At 51.0% G+C, this 22770-nt stretch overlaps 1 protein-coding gene across 1 annotated transcript in view; it reads right to left on the reverse strand.

The window, feature by feature from the left end:
- Window positions 1-283: 283 nt before the first annotated feature.
- LOC145539267 (uncharacterized) overlaps window positions 284-22770 on the reverse strand; it is a 97083-nt gene continuing 74596 nt past the window's right edge. The window contains exons 3-5 of the mRNA XM_081572984.1: window positions 18795-19039; window positions 17958-18584; window positions 284-2285 (exon numbers count right to left, since the gene is read on the reverse strand). Of these exons, the coding sequence (XP_081429110.1) occupies window positions 18477-18584; window positions 18795-19039 (353 nt within the window). The 3' untranslated portion in view covers window positions 284-2285; window positions 17958-18476. The remainder of the gene's footprint in view (window positions 2286-17957; window positions 18585-18794; window positions 19040-22770) is intronic.

Genomic DNA, 22770 nt, shown 5'->3' on the forward strand with positions numbered 1-22770 from the left:
GCTTGTGCTGTATACCTGAAACTAACAAAACACTATAAATCAACTGTAATTCAATTTAAAAATAATAAAATAAGCCCTAAAAAAAAACCAGTCCTAAACTAGAAATAAACTTATGTCTGCCAGTAGAAAAACTGTGGCTTATTTGTATTATGAAATAATATACAATATGTAATGAATATATTATATAGTTATATGCTGCAAACTGAACCACACCAACCTTTGTTAAGGGCTATTTCCTTAAGATTATAAATTTATATGAGAAAAATGAAACTACAACACCTTAAGAAGAAATTTAGGAAAACATCTTTATGAATTTGTTGTAGGACATGATTTTTAAACATGAGAAAGAGGCACAAACATAAAGGGAAAATGGATCAATTTGATTGTGTTAAAATAAAAAATATCTGTTCATAAGACCATAAATTACACAGTGATCTAGATTAGAAACATTTAAAAACAACAAAAGGTTAGTATACAGAATATGTAAAATAATTTCAAATCAATTTTTAAAACACAAACATAATTAATTCAATAGAAAAATCGAATGCAAGTTTCACAAACATATAAAAACAGTCTTAGCTTCACTAATAATCTGGAAATGGTGGCTAGAATCACAATGAGACACACTTCATACTTATCAGTTGAGAAGAAACGAAGAAATCTTACAGTAGCAACTCCTAACAGGAAGTGGGAGAAATTGAGTTTTTGGTGGGAGTGTAATTGCTTTGAAAGCAGAGTAAGTTCTGGGGATCTAATGCACAACATGGTGATCACAGTTAATAAAACTGTGTTACACACTTGAAAGTTGCTAAGAAAGTGCATCTGAAATGTTCTCACCACCAAAAAGAAATGGTAATTATGTGACATGGCGGAGGTGTTAACTATAACCATGGCATCATTTTGCAAAACATAAATGTATCAAATCAACATTTTGTACACCTTAAACTTACCCAAAGTTATATGTCAATTATATCTCAATAGAGATGAAGGTAAAAATGGATATCAGTCGGTATTATTTCATTAACTGGAAAGAAGTACATAACTTATGCCCTGAAAAAAAACATGTATATGAATATACATAAAAGCATGTATATATGAAATGTCTGCTTTTACGTACCAAGAGACAAATTCAAAAATATTTACAGCAGTATTTTGTAACAGAAAAAGTCTGAACATAAGCCACTGACAGCAGATTGGATAAATAATCCCATCACCATTTAACAGAATGCTGTAAAGCAGTAAAAATGAACGCATTAAGATTCTTTCCATTCGTTGCCATGGATGGATCTCACAAACATAACATTAAGTAAGGAGGGAAACTACAGAAAAATGCACACAGCATGATTACAATTAAAGTCCACAATTCTGGAAAAAAGTAAGTAAAGTATTACTTAGGGATTGCTACACATGTAATAGTGAAGGACAGGAAGCCTGGTTTGCTGAGTCCGTGGGGTCACAAAAAGTCGGACGCGATTGAGAGACTGAACAACAACAAGACGTGTAATAAAAAATCAAGAGAAGCAAGGATGGTAACCACAAAACTGGACTTGGCGACGATCTTAGACAGGAGGGGAGGAAGACGCTGTGAGGGGCACGGTGGGCTTCAGAGAATCACTCATGTTCTCTCTCATAACTCGGGTGGTGAGGACATGAGACTTTGCTTCATTAGTGTTACTTTTACACACCATATATGCTATAGATCTAGTTCCATCATAAAGCGTACCCACCCTTACTCTCAATTGTCCCTTTGGTCGATCCTCGGCTACCCCGTTTCCCTGGGAGAATCCCCGATGCTGTGCGTGTCCAGCACTCAGCTCTCCCCAGCCTGTCTGCCCGGCTCCCATGAGGATGTCGCTCAGTTACCCTCGGTCAACAGAGCCCCATCAACCCCCGCCCCGCGCTGCATGGGTTCTCACGTGCTGCCGAAACCGATAATGGAGACGTCATGAATGTGAAATGACGCACTGAAGCGCGTTCAGGGAACCTTTGATTACGGGTCTCCTGGGTGTCATTCACCCTTTCGTCAAGCTACAAGCAATACCAGACGCCTCGAATGATCTCGCGGTCGACCTTGGACAACACATTTTGGATTCACGATGGCTCTGCCTTCCACAGTAGCCTCAGACGTGCACAGCAGCGAACGCTTCCATCCCCGCATGTCAGAAATGTCCACAATGGAAGGCAGAAGTCAGGCGCTGGCTCACTTCTCCACACAGGTACTCGGGGAGCCTCGATGATCCAGAATTTCTCTGAATCTCAGGGACTGCGGTGGGTGCAGTACTCTACTGAAAATCAAAATGGCCAAAGATTCAAAGATGGTGCATAGGACCCGGCCAGCAAGCAAAATAAACTCTTCCTTCTTATTACTGAAAACAGCTGGAATTCTGGAGGAATCTGGAAACACACTAGAAGAAAGGGACTGGCTAAGGACAATAACAGGGAGCTGTGGGCAGGGACGAGTGACAGCAGCTGGAGGCAGTGGGGGAGGCGCAGTGCAGGGCAAGGGGGCGGTGAAGACCCTGAGTTGTGCTTTCAGCTCACCTCAGCAAGGAGGCGGGACCCACAGCCTTCAGTGGGGGCGGGCCAGCTCTGAGGAGCAACCTGGCCCTGGAGGCATCAGCCCGGCCCACTAGAAGCCCTTGACTCTGCAGGCACCACGGTGGGGGCGAGCGTCCTGCTCGATGCAGCCACCGCCTGGGATGGCCTGGATGCCATGATGGCTCCATTCAGCAGGAAGTCTGTGAGGGCCAGTGTCTCACGTTAACCAGGCAGGAGATCGGGCCCTCCTACATCCACAGACCATCAGATGCACACACAAACCTAACTGATAGGAGGCGCTGCCTGAATTTGGCCTCCTCTTGCTGGCCAAGGGCAAACAGCTCTCTCTCGACATCTCTCCTGCAGCCTCCCTCTGCTCTACTGGCTGGAGTCTCTGAGGCCAAGCCAGGTGAAGGAGAAAATTAAAAGGATTAGAGATGTGCCCAGCAGGCTACATGGAGATCCCCTGAAAGTTTTGGGAGAGGTCTGGAGGCAGGCAGGCCTGTAGTAGAAATGGATAAGAGAAGAAGGGTCTGGGTCTCCTTGACCCATAACTTGCTTTATGAAAAATGCAAGTCAAAAACTGAAATATTTGGAAATATATTTTTTAAAGTAATTCTGAACACTGTTCTGAGATAGCTCATGAACTTGACATATTAGGTTACAGACACAATTCTAGAAAATTGAGCTTCTAATGTTATAAAAACTGTCCTAATAGCTATCTAACTAACCAACCTGAAAATCAAGTTAGAGGACTAGATCAAGTTAAGATCTGAACCAATAAAGCATAAAATACCCCTTTGCCTTCCATTTTGATTCTGATAAATCATTAAATCCTTCCTCAAGTGTCACCTTACCTTCCTCAACTAAGTCTGCAGTCTGGAAGATTCCAAGTCATTGATTAGCAGCAACGAATAACAGTTAAATAACTGGTTGGTTTCACCATCACCACCATCAGTCTATCATCACCACCATCACTGCCACCACCTCCACCACCACCACCATCATCATCATCATCATCGCTATCACCATCACCATCATCACCATCACTACCATCATCATCACCATCATCACCATTACCATCATTATCACCATCAACATCATCACCATCATCACCATCACCATCATCACCATGATCATCATCACTACCACCACCATCATCAACACCACCATCACCATCACTGTCACCATCATCACCACCACCATCATCAAAATCACCATCATCACCACCACCATCACCATCACGATCACCATCATCACCATCACGGTCACCATCATTACCACCATCACCATCGTCACTACCATTGTTGTCATTATCATCACTATCATCATCACAATGAATGTTTCCCTTTAAAAGGCTACCAATGACTCTTGTCTGTAGATGTGATTATTGTCCCTATTATTATTCCCATTTAAATTATGGGAAATTAAAATTCAGAAAGTTTAGGAAATGTCTTCAAATCATCCATCTTGTAAACGAAACTAGAATTTAAAGCTAGAATTGTCTGAGTCCAAAGCCCTCAGTCCCAACCACGGGACAAGTTGTGCGACGTCAGCTCCGCGGATGCCAGCCTCCCTTCCCCTACCTGACTGCCAGCCCCCTGGGGACACAACAGGACTCTACTGGTAACAAATCCCATGAGACTTAGCACAGAAATGGGCAAACAGATGACTCTAACTATTTTCTGATTAACGTAAGGCACTATTAGACACGTGGGGATTTTAAACCATATGGAACTGTGTTTGTTTCCTCATTACACTGACTTCATCACAAATTGATTGGTGGCACTCCTTTAGGAAGATAGATATACTTCATTAAATGCATATATTAGCTGCTGAAATTACACACACTTTATTACTCAACCTGAAAATTGCAATAATTTGTTTTTTATTTAAGCACTTTCTTGATGGAACTATTGCTCTTGAAAGGTTTGCAAATGCATCTGGTTGTAATCATTTAAATATATTCCCACTTTAAATATACTAATGTGGTAACTTTTCTCTTTTAGAAGAAACAAATCACTAAAAAGCCAATCTTTCTAAGAATTTAGACAATATGTGAAAGCTTTCTTTCTTCACAAAGGTCCACTTTTTAAATAGCCCTGGAAAATACAATATTTCAGTTTATTGAAGCCCAGTGATTGAACACAAAGCTGACCCTTTACTGTGTGAAAGGATAACAGGAAAACCAATACAGAAACACTTGTACACAGGCAGAAGGAAAGCTAACAGGCCAGCCTGGCTGAGTCCCACGTTTAGGGAGTCTAACAAAATATGATCAAAGCGCCATGAAAATTCTAGATGTAGGAGGGGACAAAACTGATGCAAAAGAAAATGAAAAATTATATAGTCTAATAACGATTGAATAAATCAGACAATGTTTTTGATTAATTAAAAATCCTCTAGTCCCAAAAAAGTTTAACTGAAGTCTTTCACATATCAGCTGTCAAGCTAAAAAATACACAGTCTAAAAGTTGAGAATCATGCCCTATTCATCAGACATATTGAGAACTGAAGCCTGGGAGGAAGCCTCTAAGATTGATCTGAGGGACTGCTCCGAAGAGAGGAGGGAGGAGCCAGGATATACAGGGCTTTTTTCTTCCAACAAAAATCAGGCAGTTGGAACATCAGAAGATTACTGTTAATTAAGGAAAAGCCAGACATCTTCAGTTAATGAACTTAGTGCTTTTCTGTGGATGGCAAGATGCAAGAGTCTGGGCTCACTGAAATCATGCCTCTGAAATGCACCTTAGCGAGACTGGGCCAGAGCCCTGCTTTCTCCACCATGACTCCCCCAAGGGTGCACCATCGGGTGGAGGCTGCAGTGGCCGCTGGCTTGATGGCCACCACACCCATGGTTTACTAACACAGCTGCCGGCATTCCTGGTCCACACAAGATGCATTAGATTCTCCGAGTTGAAAAACACTGATAATTTTCCAATTGTTCAGGCAGCACGAAACAACGGAAGTGTGATGAGTCACAGTGATGATGACGGGCAAGGAGGAGGAGGAAGGAGTAAATGGAACAAAGATCCAGAGGAGACGGCAGTGGCAGGGAGCAGGGAGGGAGGTCCCCCGGTCCCCCACTGGAGACGAGGTGTCTTCAGGGGCTGCGGGGCACAGAATTTGTAGGAGGATGAGTGCAACATCACCTGTTGTCTTAAATTCTGTCTCAGAACCAGAGCTGAGGACAGAGACACATCAAGGACTCGGGAAGCTTCACATCCCACAAGTGGTACAAACACCTGGGAGAAAGCAGGCCCTCAACCCCCCCCCCCCAGGAAGTGAGCCTGCGGCCCTGCTCAGCCCCCTCCCCTGCCCAGGCCACAGACACTGCAGCCCAGAGGTGGCCAGGGAGGGTTGAGACTTGTGCCCTCCGCCTAAGGGCGCGGGGGCTCCTTTTGGCCCCCAGGCAAAGGCTTAAAGAGATGCTGGCTCACGACATAAACAAAGGTTGAAGAAGTAAAGTCACTCAGTCATGTCCAACTCTTTGCGACCCCATGGACTGTAGCCCACCAGGCTCCTCTGTCCATAGGATTTTCCAGGCAGGATACTGGAGTGGCTTTTCTAAACGCTGGTTAACTGCCTCCTGCTCCTCCTTGAACAGGGACAGTGGCAGAGAGGAGAGTGGGGGTCAGTGGAGCCCTGGGCCGCCTCTCTGGGTGAGTGCACGCTGGGTGACGACGGGCTGGGCTCTGCTATCTTACGAGCCTCACCCAAGTGGACAGCCCCCTGTGCAAGGGGAGGCAAGGAGTGTGCAGCTCTGAGGCAGGGGGAGGGCGGAGGGAGGAGGTTCTCCAAGACATGGATGGGGGCTGGGGAGGCCCTAAGGGCACCCCCACACGTTTCACAGAGGCATCTACCTGCCAGAGGGCAGCAGTGGACACCCGCCTTTCAGAGGGCAGGTGTCAGAGAGGCAGCCAGAATCTGCAAACCACGCTGACAGCAGCAGGCGGCTGAGGACGCTGCCCCCCTCCAGCCTCGCACACCAGTGGACACAGAGCCTGGGGCCGGCGGCGGGCGGGCCAGCCTGGACCAGGCTTCTCCCCCTGAGGCTGCCCGGGGCCTCCTGCAGGCGAGGAGTAGTGAGACTGGAGCTCAAGCTGGGTTCGCTGCAGGAGGGAAAACAGAAAACAGGCGGCAACACATGCTGAAGACGGTGCTTAGAAAAGAGGAGCGCCGTTTCACGGCCGTCCTCCAGGGAGTTGGTCAGCCACATGTTAGCGCTCGGATCGCTGGTGGATGGGATCGGAAAAGAACACAGACAGACAAGTAACGTCCACCTGTGCTGGGAGCTGGGCGACCAGGGAAGCACCGAGCTGAAGACTTTGTCCAGCAAAGCTCGAAGCCCAGGTTGGACACAGAGAAGCAAATCACATGCAAGATTTCCCCGTGAATCAAAAACCACCATAGAAACAAGTTATAATCACGTCTGTTTTCTTCTAAGTGTAGTAACTCAGTTGTTTACATGCTCATGTCTAGTTTCAACTTTCCACAAGTCCGACCAGGGGTAGTTCTAACACCATCCTGTCCAAGGTATCACAAGTCCAGGTGAGTGAGGACCTCTGCAGGTGCCTGCCTGCAGCTCTGGTCTGTCCATGGGTTTGGAGACAGGACAGTTCAGCAGGCAAGTTGTTTCTGGAGCCAGATTGCTATGGTTCAAATCACACCCATCATTTACTCACTGAACGCTGAAGAAGTGATGTTTTTGAACTGTAGTGCTGGAGAAGACTCTTGGGAGTCCCTTAGACTGAAAGATCAAAGCAGTCAATCCTAAAGGAAATCAACCCTGAACATTCATTGGAACAAATGATGCTGAAGCTGAAGCTCCAATACTTTGGCCACGTGATGCAAAGAGCTGACTCATTGGAAAAGACCCTGATGCTGGGAAAGACTGAGGCAAAAAGAGAAGGGGGTGACAGGGGATGAGATGGTTGGATGGCATCACAGACTAAATGGATATGAGTTTGAGCAAGCTCTGGGCGATCCTGAAGGACAGGGAAGTGCTGCAGTCTATAGGGTCACAAAGAGCCGGACATGACTAAGCAACTGAACAGCAGCCACCCACGCACTGCAGGCCGGGACGGGCTATACACCAGCACCAGACCGCCTGTGCTCGCTCTCCCATCGTGAGTCATTACTGGCACTTTCTCAACTTCATATGAAGTTGATGCAAATGCAGCTTCGAGCCCTCACCCACTGGATCACCCCTCACACGGTGCTCAGGAGAATTCCTGGAGCTGCTAGGGACCCCAAAGTCAGGTTACACTGCAGGGGAGTGGCGGGTGGAGGGCTGAGTGCCGGAGGGGTCTTCAGCCACCTGCTTCCCCATGCAGGGCTCCCACATATCCATCTCAGTGTCTCTCCCACGTCTGCACAAGCAATTAAACTAAATGTCACTTCACCCCGCTGAGGCATCCCAATCTACGCCACATGCCAGCCTGATTAAGCTCAGAGGGCCCAGAACCCACTGGGATGACATACGTTGGGTGGGTGAGTACGCACCCACCCAAGTGAGAAGAACTACACCCTCAAAGCCGGCGACAGAGTCTGCAGACCGGCATCCATTCATCAGCTAAAGCCCGCAACGTGGAGGAAAGACAGAGAATGTTTTGCTCAATTTAGAGCCTACTTGAAATTAATGGAGAATAAATGTTCTAAATTCAAACCTTTCAAGGGACAGTTTCCATTAAGCCTGGGCTCTGCTTCATTTCTGATCCATTGTTGCAAAGAGTAACAGCTGTTTGGGGCACTATAACTGTAATCGAACCACTGAGGCCATAAACTTGAAAAAGAAAACTCTCTCTCTGATGGTCATCAGGAGAGAAGGGCAGTCAACAGCACACTGGATGAAACCCCATCCCCCGGGAGTGGCTGTCAAATCTGCTGCAGTTAAATGTCACTCTGTAGAGATGCAAATCCATCACAGGGCTTCCCATCAGTGCGGAAGGCAACACTGGCCACACAGAGGCCCAGCAAAGGAGCGCCAGCCTGGCAGGGAGGAGACACTGTCCCGACAGGTCTGGTGGGCTGGAGAAGGGCACAGAGACGGCCTCCTTCAGCTCGTCCACGTGCAGGGTCTGGCTCCTACATCCAGGACCCGGGGACACAGGTGCAAATGAGCTCATATGCTCCTTCCTGCAAGTTTACTTCACAGCAAGGGAAGCAGAGCGGAAATAAATACTTAAACACAGTAAGGTTTTCCTTTAACAGCATTCACATCTGCGAGGCATCGAATGCAGCCTTAGGGAGAGACTCTAAGGTGCAACTTACGGGAGCCAAGGAGGGCAGGGGTGGTCAACATGGAGACCTCCAGGGGGAGGGTCTCCCAAGCACAGCAGCTGGAGAGTGCAGGATTCTGGTGGGGAGTGCTGAGGGGAGGAGAGACCCTGGAGGGCGGGAAGGGCTGGAGAGTGTGGGCAGGCCGTCAGGGCGATGCCACACATCAGAGGGTTTGGGCAGGAGAGGGGCACCGTCTGGTTTGTGCTGTTAGAGACACCTCGCTGGGGTGTCCCAGGGCCCAAGAGGATGGGAGGAAAGCAGACAGGAGGTGACCAGGACGATCCAGGGGGAGCATGATTCGGGGCTCAGATAAAGGAGGATGAAGACTCCCAGGCCTAGAACTGGACTAGACGTGGGCGAGGGTTCTGGCCTCAGCTCTGCATCCTTGGTGCCCCCCGCCTCCCCCCAGAATGGGCACTCCAGGGGAGGGACAGGCTTCGCCCATGGGCTTGCTTGTTGCCAAGTTTGGGGTGATAATCATTAAGAGAGGGACGCAAGGGGAGGAGAGGGTGAGTGGAGTCTGGGAGACATGTTCAGGTTATGGTTCCTGGAGACTTTCCAGTGGCACTGTCAGGAGGCAGGTGGACGGGAGTCCGGCTTGGAGGAGGTCTGAATGGTGAGGGAAGCGTTGCTGTCACGGTGTCTGGAAGGCACAGGGAACCCTGAGGATGTCTTTTACCCACGGGAGACAAAACCAGCGAGATGAGAACAGGATTCTGCCCAGTGCCCAGTGAGGGAAGAGCAGAGGCAGGAGAGGACCAAGACAAGAGCCCTGGGAGCAGGAATCCCACTGAGAGGAGCACCATGAACTCCCCATCTAGTTCCCCCTGCGATTTCCTCCCAGCCCAGGACAGTCCACTGCCACCTGTCAGCCTCTGAGAAAGCATGGCCTTTCCTGCCTTTGATACAGCCCCTGCCCTGCACCAGGAGCACAGACACAGGGGGATGGCTGTGTCCAAGGTAGATGAGAAGTAAGATAAAGACTAAAATGTTCTTTTGGATGGAGCAACACAGAAAATACTGGTTTCCTTAAGAAGGAAGTCTGGGTGATGTGATTGCAGTAGAAGTCCACTGGAGGGGAGAAAGGATGGATACAAGGATGATTCTTTCAGAAAGTCTGGCACAATGAATCCCCCTGAGTCAGGGACTGTAACTTTTTCATTTCTATCTTCTATCAAATTACCAAGTGTATGATAGTGAAAGTTGCTCAGCCATGTCCATCTCTTTGCAACCCCATGGACCGTATCCTGCCAGGCTCCTCTGTCCATGGACTTCTCCAAGCAAGAATGCTGGAGTGAGTAGCCATTCCCTTCTCCAGGGGATCTTCCTACCCAGGATGAACTCGGGGCTCCTGCACTGCTGGCAGATTCTTTATCTCTGAGCCACCAGGGAAGCCCAGTGCATAGCAGGAGGTATGCAAATGCTTGATGGCTGAATGAATGAATGAATTTCCACATAGGCTCACAGCAGAGAGAGGTGAAAACAGGTGTCCAAGTCAGAAGGGGGTGAGAATGAGCAGCAATGTGGGCTCTGAGGGGAAAGCCCTGGGGACAATCACGGTTCCCAAAGTGGTGTGTAGAGAAGGGTAGTCCATGTGGGAGACGAGGCTGGACGCAGACTCGGTCCACACGGGTGAGACCCTGCGGCCACCCGGGGACTCGCGTACTGAACTCAGGAGGTCGTGCGGGAATGTCCAAGGCCCTGGGGCAGAAAACACCACGGTGGGGGAACACAGATAGCTCCGGTGAGAATATGAAATGGAAGACCTCAAAGCTAAAATCAGAATCTATTTCTCGTTGGTGTCCACAAATAGCACGTCACTTGTCTTCCAAGTGGAGGTAAACAAACAAGAAACGTACAGAAATCACCCTTCTAGGCCCCACAAGCAAACCACAGCAGTGGCCGAGGCTGCAACCTGAGAAACGTGGCCGCCCCGTGACTGAACCACAGGCTCCAGGGGACCCTTGGGCTCGACTCCAGGCCAGGGTCGTAATCTGGATGGAAGCCACGGAACTGGTGCTCAGACACTGAGGTGGTGGTTCAGTCACTCAGTCATGTCCGACTCTTTGCAACCCCATGGACTGTAGACCACCAGGCTCCTCTGTCACTGGGATTCTCCAGGCAAGGATACTGGAGCGGGTTGCCACCTCCTTCTCCAGGGGATCTTTGCAACCCAGGGATCAAACCCAGGTCTCCTGCATTGCAGGCAGATTGTTTACTGACTGAGCTATGCGAGAAGCCTGACGTCCCTTTGAAATAAAAATGCAAATGGCCTCATCCACAGTTTGGTCTCTAGTCAAGCCAGACATGCTGGTCTTTAAGCTGAGATGCCTTGAAGACCTGCCTGATGCCTGGACCGATGGAAATGCAGGTGGAGACTTGACCTACTTGACACCTACTGTGTCACATGGGTACCGCGCTGGGTGGGCACCCTCCACCCTTCCACTGGCTGATGGTTCTGGGAGCTTCACACAGTCCCCTAGCCTGCTCTGTCCGAGATCCCAGGAAAGAAGATGGAACCACTGTGCTCATCTCATCTGCACACTTTGCTATTAGAAACCGGTCTCAGGCTGGTAGAATCAGAAACCATCCGTGAGACTTCCTGCCACGGCGATCCTGGCATGTTAAAAAGCAGTTCACTCCAGTCAAGGGAAATCCAACTTCAGGAACGGAAATCTCAGGTCAGCTTCACTAGCTCCCCTCCAGTTTCATGTCTTCTCTTTGAAACCCAGCATCAGAAGAAAATGAAAGTGTGGCTTTTGGTTGGGCTTGAATTTGATAGAGGTAAAAATAGTTTGGTTAATTTCAAGAAATCCAGCACCAGCCAGTTCAGTCCTAGTGTCACCAACAGGAGTTTCTTTGGAGGTCCCTACAACGTAACAATGATAAGGCCAGTGGAAATACAACCAGAAGGCCTGGGAGCTGTCTCCCGGGAGCCACAGTGGGACACGGCAGGGACGATCGCGGACGTGGTCCGTCAGCCTGAGACTAGCGTCAGCACGGTCATGGCACATCGGGCGGGCTCCGTGCCCCATGTGAGGGCTGCCAAGCAGACAGGGCTTCCTGAGGCTGAGGAATTAGGAGGTGAGCCAGGGGCACAGATGGGGCCTGGGGAGGGGGTGTCCTTCATCAACCAAACGAGTCTTAACTTAAGGGAGTCAGTCTTCATGAAATTAGCCCCCAAAACTTACAACCCTGGTATGTCACACCCCCCCGTCTTGCTGAATGACTACAGGAAGAGCTAAACTTTTTAATTTTATTGGGAATGTTACTATAGCTGCCTTCCAAATTCAGCAGTAAGAGAGAAAGAAGGAGAGAGTGGTTAAAAATGCAGAAAAAGAACAGGAGTAACTGTTCAGGGAGGGGTTTCCCCCAGCCCAGTGAGACACAGCCCCCTGAGATCAGGAGGAACCAGCCAACCTACAGAGAACTACCACAAAGGAAGGGGCGAAAAGCCAGTCTCAGGCTCATGAGCTTAAAGTACTTGATTTTAGTCTTGAAAAGAGAAAGGGATCATGACTTCTGACTTCACGTGCAAATAAAGTTTTTAGGTAGAATTAGCCCATTAATACCGCAACCCACATCCTTGAGCCTTAATTCCATCACATTCTGTGTTCACAGGGCAAGAAGTGTGGGCGTAGAAGCATCCGATAAAAGTTGGGTGGACGGAGAGATGACCAGCCTCAGTGTCCACCACCCCATCCCATAGCTCAGAGCCTTTTACAAGAAGACCTGGCCATCAACTCGGCCAATTCCCGACTCTTGGGTCCAGCTGATGGAGCTCATCGGTCACCAACATCAAAGCCTCTCTCCTGGACAAGAACCATTTCTGTCCCCAGAGCAGCGTGCACTTTGACCCTCTGCTTTGGTGGGACTTGATTTGGTCACGGGTACAACACACTTAGAAGGTGTGACTGAGCTGGAACGGCCCAGGGAGCCGGCAGTTGTTTTTAAAACCCAGCTCGTGTTTGATGACATATTTAACTGAAAGGCGCGCAGAACTCGTAGATGGAACGTCTGACTCTGGAGGAAGTCGTAGTGGCGGTGGATCCCACGGGGGCACTTACAGCAGGACTCGCCGTCTGCTCCCACCAGGCCGTCGAACTCTGAGAGATGCCCCACCAGTGACGAGGCAGGAAGAGCCGCATTTTCAGAGCCCGTTTATAGTGGGTCCCCACAGGGCGTCCCCTCTCTGTCCACTGTGGAATATTTTCAAGTTTAAGTTAACCTCTACTGAGACTCCGAGTTCAATATCACGGATCAAATCTGATGATGGAAACTCAGGAGGAGTTACTGCCTTTTCAGAGCTATCCACATGAGAAATTCAGGGCAAGGTCCTGTTGCATAAACACGGTGTCTCACCCAATACAAAATCACTCAAATCAGGCAGAGGGTGGAGGCGTGCAGTGGGGAGAAGTGAGATCTTAAGAACAAGATTCCCCCTGCCCGGGACGCCCCTCACTGCCGCAGAGAGGAGTGGGTGACCCCAGGAGTCGCATCTGACCTGGGCCTGTGGCGCCACCTCCAGGAGATCCAGCCGCCGCTCAGCTCACCGGCTCCCAGCGCCCTCTGCAAGGCCCTGCGGGCCTGGAGCCCTCTCTGTGGGTCAGCCGTTGGGCCCCTGTGCCCACAGGGTTGGTGCAGAGCCGGGAGGAAAGTAGTGAAGCACCAGGGTCTGCTGAGGGCCCCCGGGGGCAGGGGTGGCGGTGAGACTTGTGTGGCCTGGGGACTGGGGTGGGCCTCCTAGGGACCCCCGATCTGTGCCTCAAATCACTGTGCTTATCCCTGCAGATCATTTGGATTAAACCTCGCTTTAAAAGTAGAAAGGAGATTTAGAAGGAAATGACAAAGAGACCTGAGCACAGCCAGAGGGGAGGAAAGTGACGGGCCCGAATCGCCACCTCTCGTCCACGCACCATCTTTGCCTCCTGACTTCTCGGCCGAGAAGTGTGAGAGTAGAGACTCACAGGGAATGGTCTCCACGTCCTTTCCAGCTTCTAAAATCTCCCCATGACCACGCTGCTCTCTGAAACGAAAACAGGATTCGTTCGTGGACTGGAAGTGGCGTTTGAAAGGCGCCATGCTTCTTTATAGCAAAAGCAGTTCTCAGTCGCTTTGGAGGAGGGTTGACAGCTCAAGGACCACCTTCTCTTCCCACAAAGCTTCGGCTTCTCCGCCAGGTGAGGGGGATCTGCAGCCCCCGGCCAGCATCCTGTCTCTGCTCAGCCTCCGTGGGGACAAATGACCGCATCCATGGCATCTGAGCTTCAGAGAACACCGTCCCAATACATTGTCAAAGGTAGTTTCACTTTTCAGAATGGGTGACAGGGTCAGGACGTTCTCAAATTCTTTTCCAAAAGAACTTATTATGGAAATAAATGCTCTTTCTACTACAACATTATCAACTTTGATTTTGAAGCAAACAGCAATCAGTTCCTGTTACCTGGGGGAGAGCAGCTTGAACTGGATGCTGCCTGCTCGCTCCCCGCGCCCTCCAAGGAGACACCTTCAACTTCAGAGTCTTGATGATGTGATTCATTTAGAAGAGCCACCTCCACTCATCAGTCTGATTGGAAATCCAGCCAAACCTCATGCGCTTTCACAGGGCAGATCCCCAAGCTGAGGTTTGCAAGCAGCCCCAACGTCCAGGGCAAACCTTGGCCTGCCCCCGAGTCAGCCCCTCCCAGCCCCTGCCTACCAGCCGCTGCACACGATGACCGGGTAGAGACAGTCCTCCTGGGATGCCCAGCTCCCTGACCGGGTAGAGGCGGTCCTGCTGGGATGCCCAGCTCCCTGACCGGGTAGAGGCGGTCCTGCTGGGATGCCCAGCTCCCTGACCGGGTAGAGGCGGTCCTGCTGGGATGCCCCGCTCCCTGAGTGAGTAGAGGCGGTCCTGCTGGGATGCCCAGCTCCCTGAGTGGGTAGAGGTGGTCCTGCTGGGGTGCCCAACTCCCTGACCGGGTAGAGGTGGTCCTGGGATGCCCAGCTCCCTACCAACCTGCTGCAGGTGTGGGGGTGCCCTGTGGGAGACGGTGCTGGTGCAGGGGCCTCCATTTTCAGACAACTCAGAAGACAGCCCAGGATCTCTGTACTTTCAGGATAGTTTGCTCTTTACACTTCTCTCAACTACAGTTAAACTACGATTCATGAATTATTTGATATAATGTCTGTCTTCTCCCACCGGATGAAGGTCTGTCGAGGCAGCAACCTGTCTCCTTAATCTCATTCTCCTCATGGGCAGAAGCTCGGCATCTGATGTAGAGCAGACATCTAAGTGAATGGACAAACCAGCGCATCGCCGAATCGGTCCGTGAATCTGGGCTCTACAGTGAGACCCATTTAAACCAGTGCATCGCCGAATCGGTCCGTGAATCTGGGCTCTACAGTGAGACCCATTTAAACCAATGCATCGCCGAATCGGTCCGTGAATCTGGGCTCTACAGTGAGACCCGTTTAAACCAGTGCATCGCCGAATCGGTCCGTGAATCTGGGCTCTACAGTGAAACCCGTTTAAACCAGTGCATCGCCGAATCGGTCCGTGAATCTGGGCTCTACAGTGAAACCCGTTTAAACCAGTGCATCGCCGAATCGGTCCGTGAATCTGGGCTCTACAGTGAAACCCATTTAAACCAGTGCATCGCCGAATCGGTCCGTGAATCTGGGCTCTACAGTGAAACCCGTTTTCTCTCTGGGCGGTCTGGAGGTGAGCATCACTGCAGTCGTCAGAAACGGCAGGGATGCGCCCTCCGTATCAGGATGAGATCGTGACAGATTCCTCCCACAATTCAGCGGGTTTGGATCCCGTGGCCGACTCACTCCCATGAGGCCCCATGATGGTGGGTCCCAGACTCATCTCACAGGAAGAATCCACACCCAGGACAGTCCCCTTCTTTGCTCATCCTGGGGATGCGGGGGGACATGTGTGCAGCCCACCTGGGCCAGTGTGGACAGGCTTCTTCTGGACTGCACCAGTCCCCTTTTGGCCTCTCAGCCCACAGGTGCCTGACACATACACACATACTCACACTCACACACACACACTCACACACACACACTCACACACACATACTCACACGTACATACACACTCACACACGCATACCCCCACACACATACACTCACACACACACAAACACACACTCACAGACACATACTCTCACACACACTCACATATACACTCACAGACACACTCTCACTCTCACACACACACACACTGTCACACACATACTCACACATGCTCACATACACACACTCACACACACTCAAACACACACACTCTCACATTCATACATTCACACACATGCACTCACACACACACTCATACAGACACACATGCACTCACAGACACGTGCTTATACACACACAGGCACTCAGACATGCACTCACACACATGTGCTCACACACACACATGAACACACAGACACTCACACACATGCTCACACACACACGCACACACACATGCTCACAGACATGTACTCACACACATCTGCTCACACACGTGTTTGCACACACACTCACACACACATGCTCACACATGTGCACTCATACACACGCGTTCACACACATGCGATCATACACACATGCACTCACACGCACGTACTCATACACATGCGTTCACACACATGCGATCATACACACATGCACTCACACGCACGTACTCATATACATGCACTCACATACACACGCACACACACACGCATTCACACACACTCACACAGATATACACACATGCATGCTTGCTTTCTTGGCAGCTTACTGCTCCTCCTGTTCACAAATCTTGGAGAAGTCACAGGTGTTTGTGGGAAGGCCAAGATGTATAGCTTAGTAACAGAAAAACGCGAAAAGACCTTCTGTTACCGAAATAGGAAACTAAATGTTAATTCTTTTCTCAAAAGAGGAAAAGTCATTTCCCAGAGGTCTCAATCCAAGTGAAAAGGTCACCTTCAGATGAGCAGCTGGAAACAGCTCCTCGTCCTGGGAGGCTCAGCAGGTGACTCTCCCCAGGTGATCGCTCTGTCACGTGGCACCTGTAGGGGCTGTTCTGCTGCTGCTGGCAAAGGACCACACCCTGGACGCATGCCCATGGGCACCTTTCACGTGCTTGGGGAGTGGGAGGAGCTGAAGAGCAAGGACTCGGCCCCAGTGTCAAGCAGGGAAAACCCCACAGCAGCTGGACGGCAGCCTGGAGCCGCAAAGCCACCCCCTCATGGCTGCGTGTGTCCCCCTGCCCTTCCTTCTGTGCCTGCGGTCATGGGCTGTCTCATTCCTGCCCCTCACCCTCTGCAGGAAGGCCGGGGCCGGCCCACGGAGACCCCAGGAGGACAAGAGACAGCCTCGGGCTGACCGCCTCCAAATGCCCTGCCCTCTGTCCATGTGACAGCTCACGCCAGAGCCTCACTCCCTGCCACCCTCGCCCAGCGGCTGGAGGCCTGCGGTTCCGTGATGCTCATAAAGAGAAAAATATGTTCTCAATAAGGGCAACACTTAATATTCACAAGTAACAAATCACAGCGCGGGTAGCACAACCGCACTGAGAACTTAATAACAGGAGGTTAATAACCATAAAATACTAGGACCGTTTTCCTGCGGGACTGGGAGGCAGCTCCAGCTGTTCACAAGAGCAGCCTGTTTGGAGAAGAAGCCTTGACGGAGTGAAGCATCTCAGTGCCCACCTTGGCACTGAAGTGTGTCCAGGTGCAGACCTCTAGTGGAGCTGTGAACAGGCACGGATTTGGGTTTTTAAGTTTTACTTCGGCTGCAAGACAGATAAAACACGAAAGATGGCAAACTAGAAGAATGCTCGTAATGTATCATAAAGTCAACCTCAAAAATGGGCTTTTGTTAAGTTGCACTATTTGCAGGTTTGTAAGTATTTTCAGCAAGAAAGTGCCTGGGGCTCTTCACCAGCCCTCTCGACGCCTTGTCTTGGGCACCAGGTGATGGAGCACAGCCATGGCCCTGACCACTGTGCTTGCCGGCCTCTGTGTACTGGAATGACGGGGGTTTCTTCCTCACTGGGGACGAGTCTTTTCAAATATTCGAGCACCAAGCCTATCCTGTCCACCCCACGCATGGAAAACTAATAATCATAATTAAAGTCAAACATGGCAACAAAGAAGCAATTGATCCGTAACAAACCTGCCAGAACGCTCATTTCCAAACCACTGACGCTCCTGAGGCGGTCGTCTGCGGAGCTGCGGTCGGGTCCTCACTGGAGGCAGATCTCATTCTCAGAGCAGGGCTAGGAGCTCCCAACTGGGTATGGACGCGAAGGAGAGTGACAGAGGTGTCAACAGCATGTGAGCTGAGTTATTGAGGCTGGGACCGGCGAGGCTGTCAATTCCTCCCAAGGTCGTTCTGGAAAGACGTTTGTAGAACGCAATGCCTCCTTCAAAATTCAAAACCTTCTTCGCTGTACGGGCTCAGGTATATTTGATGAAAATAGTCTTGTTTTGTACAGGGTCAGGAGGAAATTGTCGGGGGCAAGTTTTCTTCGCACACCCAGAGAGCTCACACACACTCCAAAGAGAAGCTCAAATCAAAGTTGCTTCCCACATGGATTCCTGCAATACTCTGGGCAGAAATTTATAGCATTTTCCTGGGAGAGCTTGCAGGAGGTTGCCCTTTGACACCCTGCCACTATATTGAAGTCTCTGTTCAAGGAGCTTGATGGGGGCAGCACTCGGATGAGTGGTTCGGAGCATCCTCTGGCCGTGAAGGAGCCTCATGGTGGCTGAGGGGACGTCCCTCGTGCAACAAACAAATCTGAGGGTAAGCAGATCATTTAATCAGGAGTTTGCCAAGCAGTGCCCAGTCCCAGGCAGGGGCAAGGCTTGGGGCCACCAGTCACCATGGCTGCAGCCACAGAATGGACACCCGGTGGTCCAGCCCAGCACTGACCCAGGAGGTGCAGACAGCGGCCCCTGGACTCACCACCGGGAATGCAGCCCACAGGCGGGCACCGTGCCCACACACCTCATTGGGCAGCGCCTCACAGACACTGCAGGGTGAGCGGACGTTCTTTGTGAGGATGGACCGTGGTATCTGGAACAGTCTCCACCACGGAAAGGAAGCGTGGCGGGGAGGAGACGGGGTGGCCACGGGCCTTCCGCAAGTCCTGTCTACAGCTTCAGGCGAGTGGACGTCTGAAGGGAGGACTAAGGGGTCTGAGCCAGCCATGCCCGGGAGCCGTGGGGCCGGGGGTCCAGGAGAGTGAGGGCCTGAGCAGCGGGAAAAAGACAGTTCCTCAGGAGGGATGCTCTGCAAAAGACCCGCCCCACACTCCTCATTAGTCAAGTCACCAAAAGTACAGAAAGACCGAGAAACTGTCACAGCTGCAGGAGCCAAGGGGGACGTGAGGCTGAATGAGTGTGGTGTCCAGGGTCGCCTCCAGGGCAGAAAAATGACGTCAGGCAAACATGAAGGAGAGCAGAGTAAAACACAATCTTTAACTGATGACGCTACATCAGCATTATGAATTAGGTGTGGCGAATGTACCCTAGGAATGTGCGATGCTAACAGCAGGGGGTTCTGGGTGTGGAGTATGCTGAATATGTCTACATAGCTTAGCCACTCTTCTGTAAATCTAAAATTATTCTAAAATAGAAAGGCTGTTCAAACTTGAAGTATAAATCCATCACGTCTGTGCCTGTTGTGGGTGGTTTGGGAGGGGCGCCTCTGACCCAGGACTCAGCCCCCAGCTCTGCCTTCTCAGTCTGGCTGAAGCCTGGTACCCACAGGGCATCCTCACCTGCCCACTCAGGGACCCCTTGGGATTTGCAAGTTGATCTCTGAAAATGTTCATTACAGGTTCCAACAGCAGAAAGGGATATAAATTCTGGCATATTATAATATAGTTTACAGTGAAACTGTTACGTCATTATTAAACACATCACATGGAATCTGAATGCCAAGGCTTACCATACCCACCATCTCCCCATCTTAAAAATTCACAGACAAGTTCTTAACAGCCAGAAATCTTTCACATGTCTGTTTGCTTCCTCTTAAACTCGTATGCCCATTCCCCGTCTCCCACGGAACTTTATCCCCACGGGGTCGACGTTTACGCTTGGAATTGTGCTGTTCCTCATCCTCTCACTCTCCTCTGCATGAGAACATTGATATGAATATAACTGTTTGTTTCCAGTGACCATGAGACTCTAATGTCAAAAATAACTTTCTTCCGGATTGAATTTTGCTACGCTGTTACGCTGTTACAAGTACGCAACTAATCAGAAGAACATAAATGTTATCCGTATCTCGATGAACACATAGCAAGCATAAAACGCATCTTTATTAGAAGTGCCTCATTGGATGAAATGGACGGGGCTGATTCTTCCACACGGTTCATTTATCCTCGGGTGACTCCATTCTGCTAGGAGGGGGCTGGGGGCAAGGACTGATTCTGCGTCCGTTGATTTCCTGTAGGTGTGTGAGCTGAGAAAGCGTGAGGATGAGCGTGGCGCTCAGACCCAGGGTCTGCTCAGCTGTGCTCCCAGTCACCTGGCCCTCACACAGCAGCTCAGGGCAGGCGAGGTGGACCCCACATACGGGTGTGGGCACACCACTGCCCCCCGCCTCCACACAGAGCACCCCCGGGAGGCAGCCTCGCTCTCTGTCACCAGAGGATCCTGGCACACACGCACCCCCTCCCAAAAGACGCAGCGCCTGTCCCACTCCCGGGAAAGAGCCCTTTGGCTGTTGGTGTCGAAAACACTGATTTTGTCAAGTTTCTCCACTCCCCAGGCAGAAACGTCAGTCCCTCCACATCCCTTCCGCACTTCGGGAGGAGACAGCCCAGAGGAGGTCAGTGCCAAACCCACTCTGTCCTGCGAAGGGCTCTCCTCACAGCCCAGGTGACCTCTGGTGCCCAGCATCCTGGAGGGGAGGGTCAGCCTCGAGGCAAACGTGGGCATCTGGAGGGCACCAGGCGGTGGGCCAGGTGTCTCTGTGGGGCGGAAGGAGTCCCAGGAAATAGGGACGGGGGTCTTCCCAACTGTGCACAGCCACGATGTCTCCGGGCACGGTCAGAGCTGCAGAGGTCAATAAGGAAACAGCATGGTCTGCCTGGACCTCTAGAACTTTCTCCCACAGGCCCTCTAGAGTAGGCCAGGCTGTGGGGAAGGGGCAGCCTGGGCTCCTGGTCCAGCGGGTGAAGGGACCATGAGTGAGGAGGCCAGGACCCTGAGAGAGGCCTCAGCAGAGGGGCTGGCAGAGGTGGTTACAGGACAGAGCGGCCGAGCCCTTACCAACCCGGGCCCTGGACCCCAGTCCAGCTCTGAGCCTCGGTGAAGGCCGATGGTGAGCCTTCCTGATCCTGGCAGCCTCAGCCCTGAATGACAGGCCCCCTGTGTAGACTTTCCAAAGACGAAACCCTGTCAGGCAGAGGCAGTGAAGGGCAGTCACAGCTGATGCCCGTGCGGCCCTCGCGGGGTGTCAGCACAGCCCAGGGCTCTCCTAGACTCACTCACCAGCCCCGGGAAGGACCCCCGCACCACCCCCCAACCCACATGGAGAGCCCGCACTGGGCAGACCGGGGACACAGCAGAAAGTCAAGTGCAACTTCACAAGGGTCCCCGACACCAGCTTAGGGCCATCGTCAGAGCAAGACGCAGGCACATGCCAGTCCCCGGGGGAAACGTCTACACCTTCTGCAGCCCTGGTGGCTGGGCCAGGAGGCAGCCACACCATACCCAGGGCAGACACGTGCCCAGGGCGCCCGAGGGTGGCCACTGCCTGCTCCCACCCTTCCAGGACACACCCAAAGCACATCCATTGGCAGAGCCCCAGGCCTCCCACCTGGAGGTCTAGAAATCCAGCTTGGGACAGAGGGCCCCAGGGGACACATTTCAAGTCCCTAGGTCTCAGTACGCCTTCTACTTTTGGTGGCAGCAAAATAATTACTCATAATAGTATTGATAGATTAGGGCTTCCCAGGTGGCTCAGTGGTAAACAACCCGTTCGCCAATGCAGGAGACGCAGATTCAATCCCTGGGTTGGGAAGATCCCCTGGAGGAGGGCATGGCAACCCACTCCAGTATTCTTCCCTGGAGAATCCCATGGACAGAGGAGCCTGGCGGGTTAGAGCCCACAGGGGTCGCAAAAGTCGGACACGACTGAGCATGCACACACACGCACACAATCACAGATCAGCAGTTCTGCCTCTGGAATCAAAGGCAGTCACGGTGCTGGCTGCGCGTGATGACAGAGCAGGCACAGTCCCGCTGGGCAGGAAGGTGCTGCGTGGAGGCTAGCACCCAGCCGGGGCCAGCCGGAGGACCATCCCCTCGCAGGCCCCGGGCACACGCTGACCTGCCTGATGCGTCCAGTGTAGCAGAGACCACAAGAACCACACGCTACAGAAACCCACCACTGACAGCAACAGCACAAGCCTCAGGGAAGTCCTGAGTAGATGGTCCACTGGGTTTTGGAAAGGCTTTTAGGCTGAGAAGTAACAGCAGCCTAATTTTTCTTACATCTGATAAGCTTATTCTTGCAATTTGAAGCAACCAAACACAGAATTGCATTTGCCATTTTAGCTGAGCTACAAATCCCATAACTGCTCCTTTAAAAGAGACTGAGGGTTTGTGATACTGCCTAAAGAATCAAAGGACAATTATTGGCAAAAAACAAAAAGCTTAAAAGCAATCCTAGGCATACCAGTCCCTTGCCACAGAGATCTCTTAAATAAAAGGAGTCAGGACAAGAGGAAACTATAGGCTTACATTTCCTTTGTCTTGGGTCCTGACTCCTCACGTATTTGCAACCTTCCGTCTGTGCCAGGGACATGGGTCTGGACTGCTAACAACGCCTGCAGCTTTGCGGGGCTCCCTTGGAGTTGAGCGTCGTAATTAAAATTCGCAGCAGATGCTACGTAATCTATGTACAGAGGGAAAACAGAGAAACAAAGAAACACACCAGCCCCAGTAAACAGCTAAAGAGAATTTCAGAT

The sequence above is a fragment of the Giraffa tippelskirchi genome, chromosome 2 (assembly GCF_054371585.1).
Source record: "Giraffa tippelskirchi isolate mGirTip1 chromosome 2, T2T-mGirTip1v1.2.pri, whole genome shotgun sequence".
In the NCBI taxonomy this organism is placed as follows: Eukaryota; Metazoa; Chordata; class Mammalia; order Artiodactyla; family Giraffidae; genus Giraffa; species Giraffa tippelskirchi.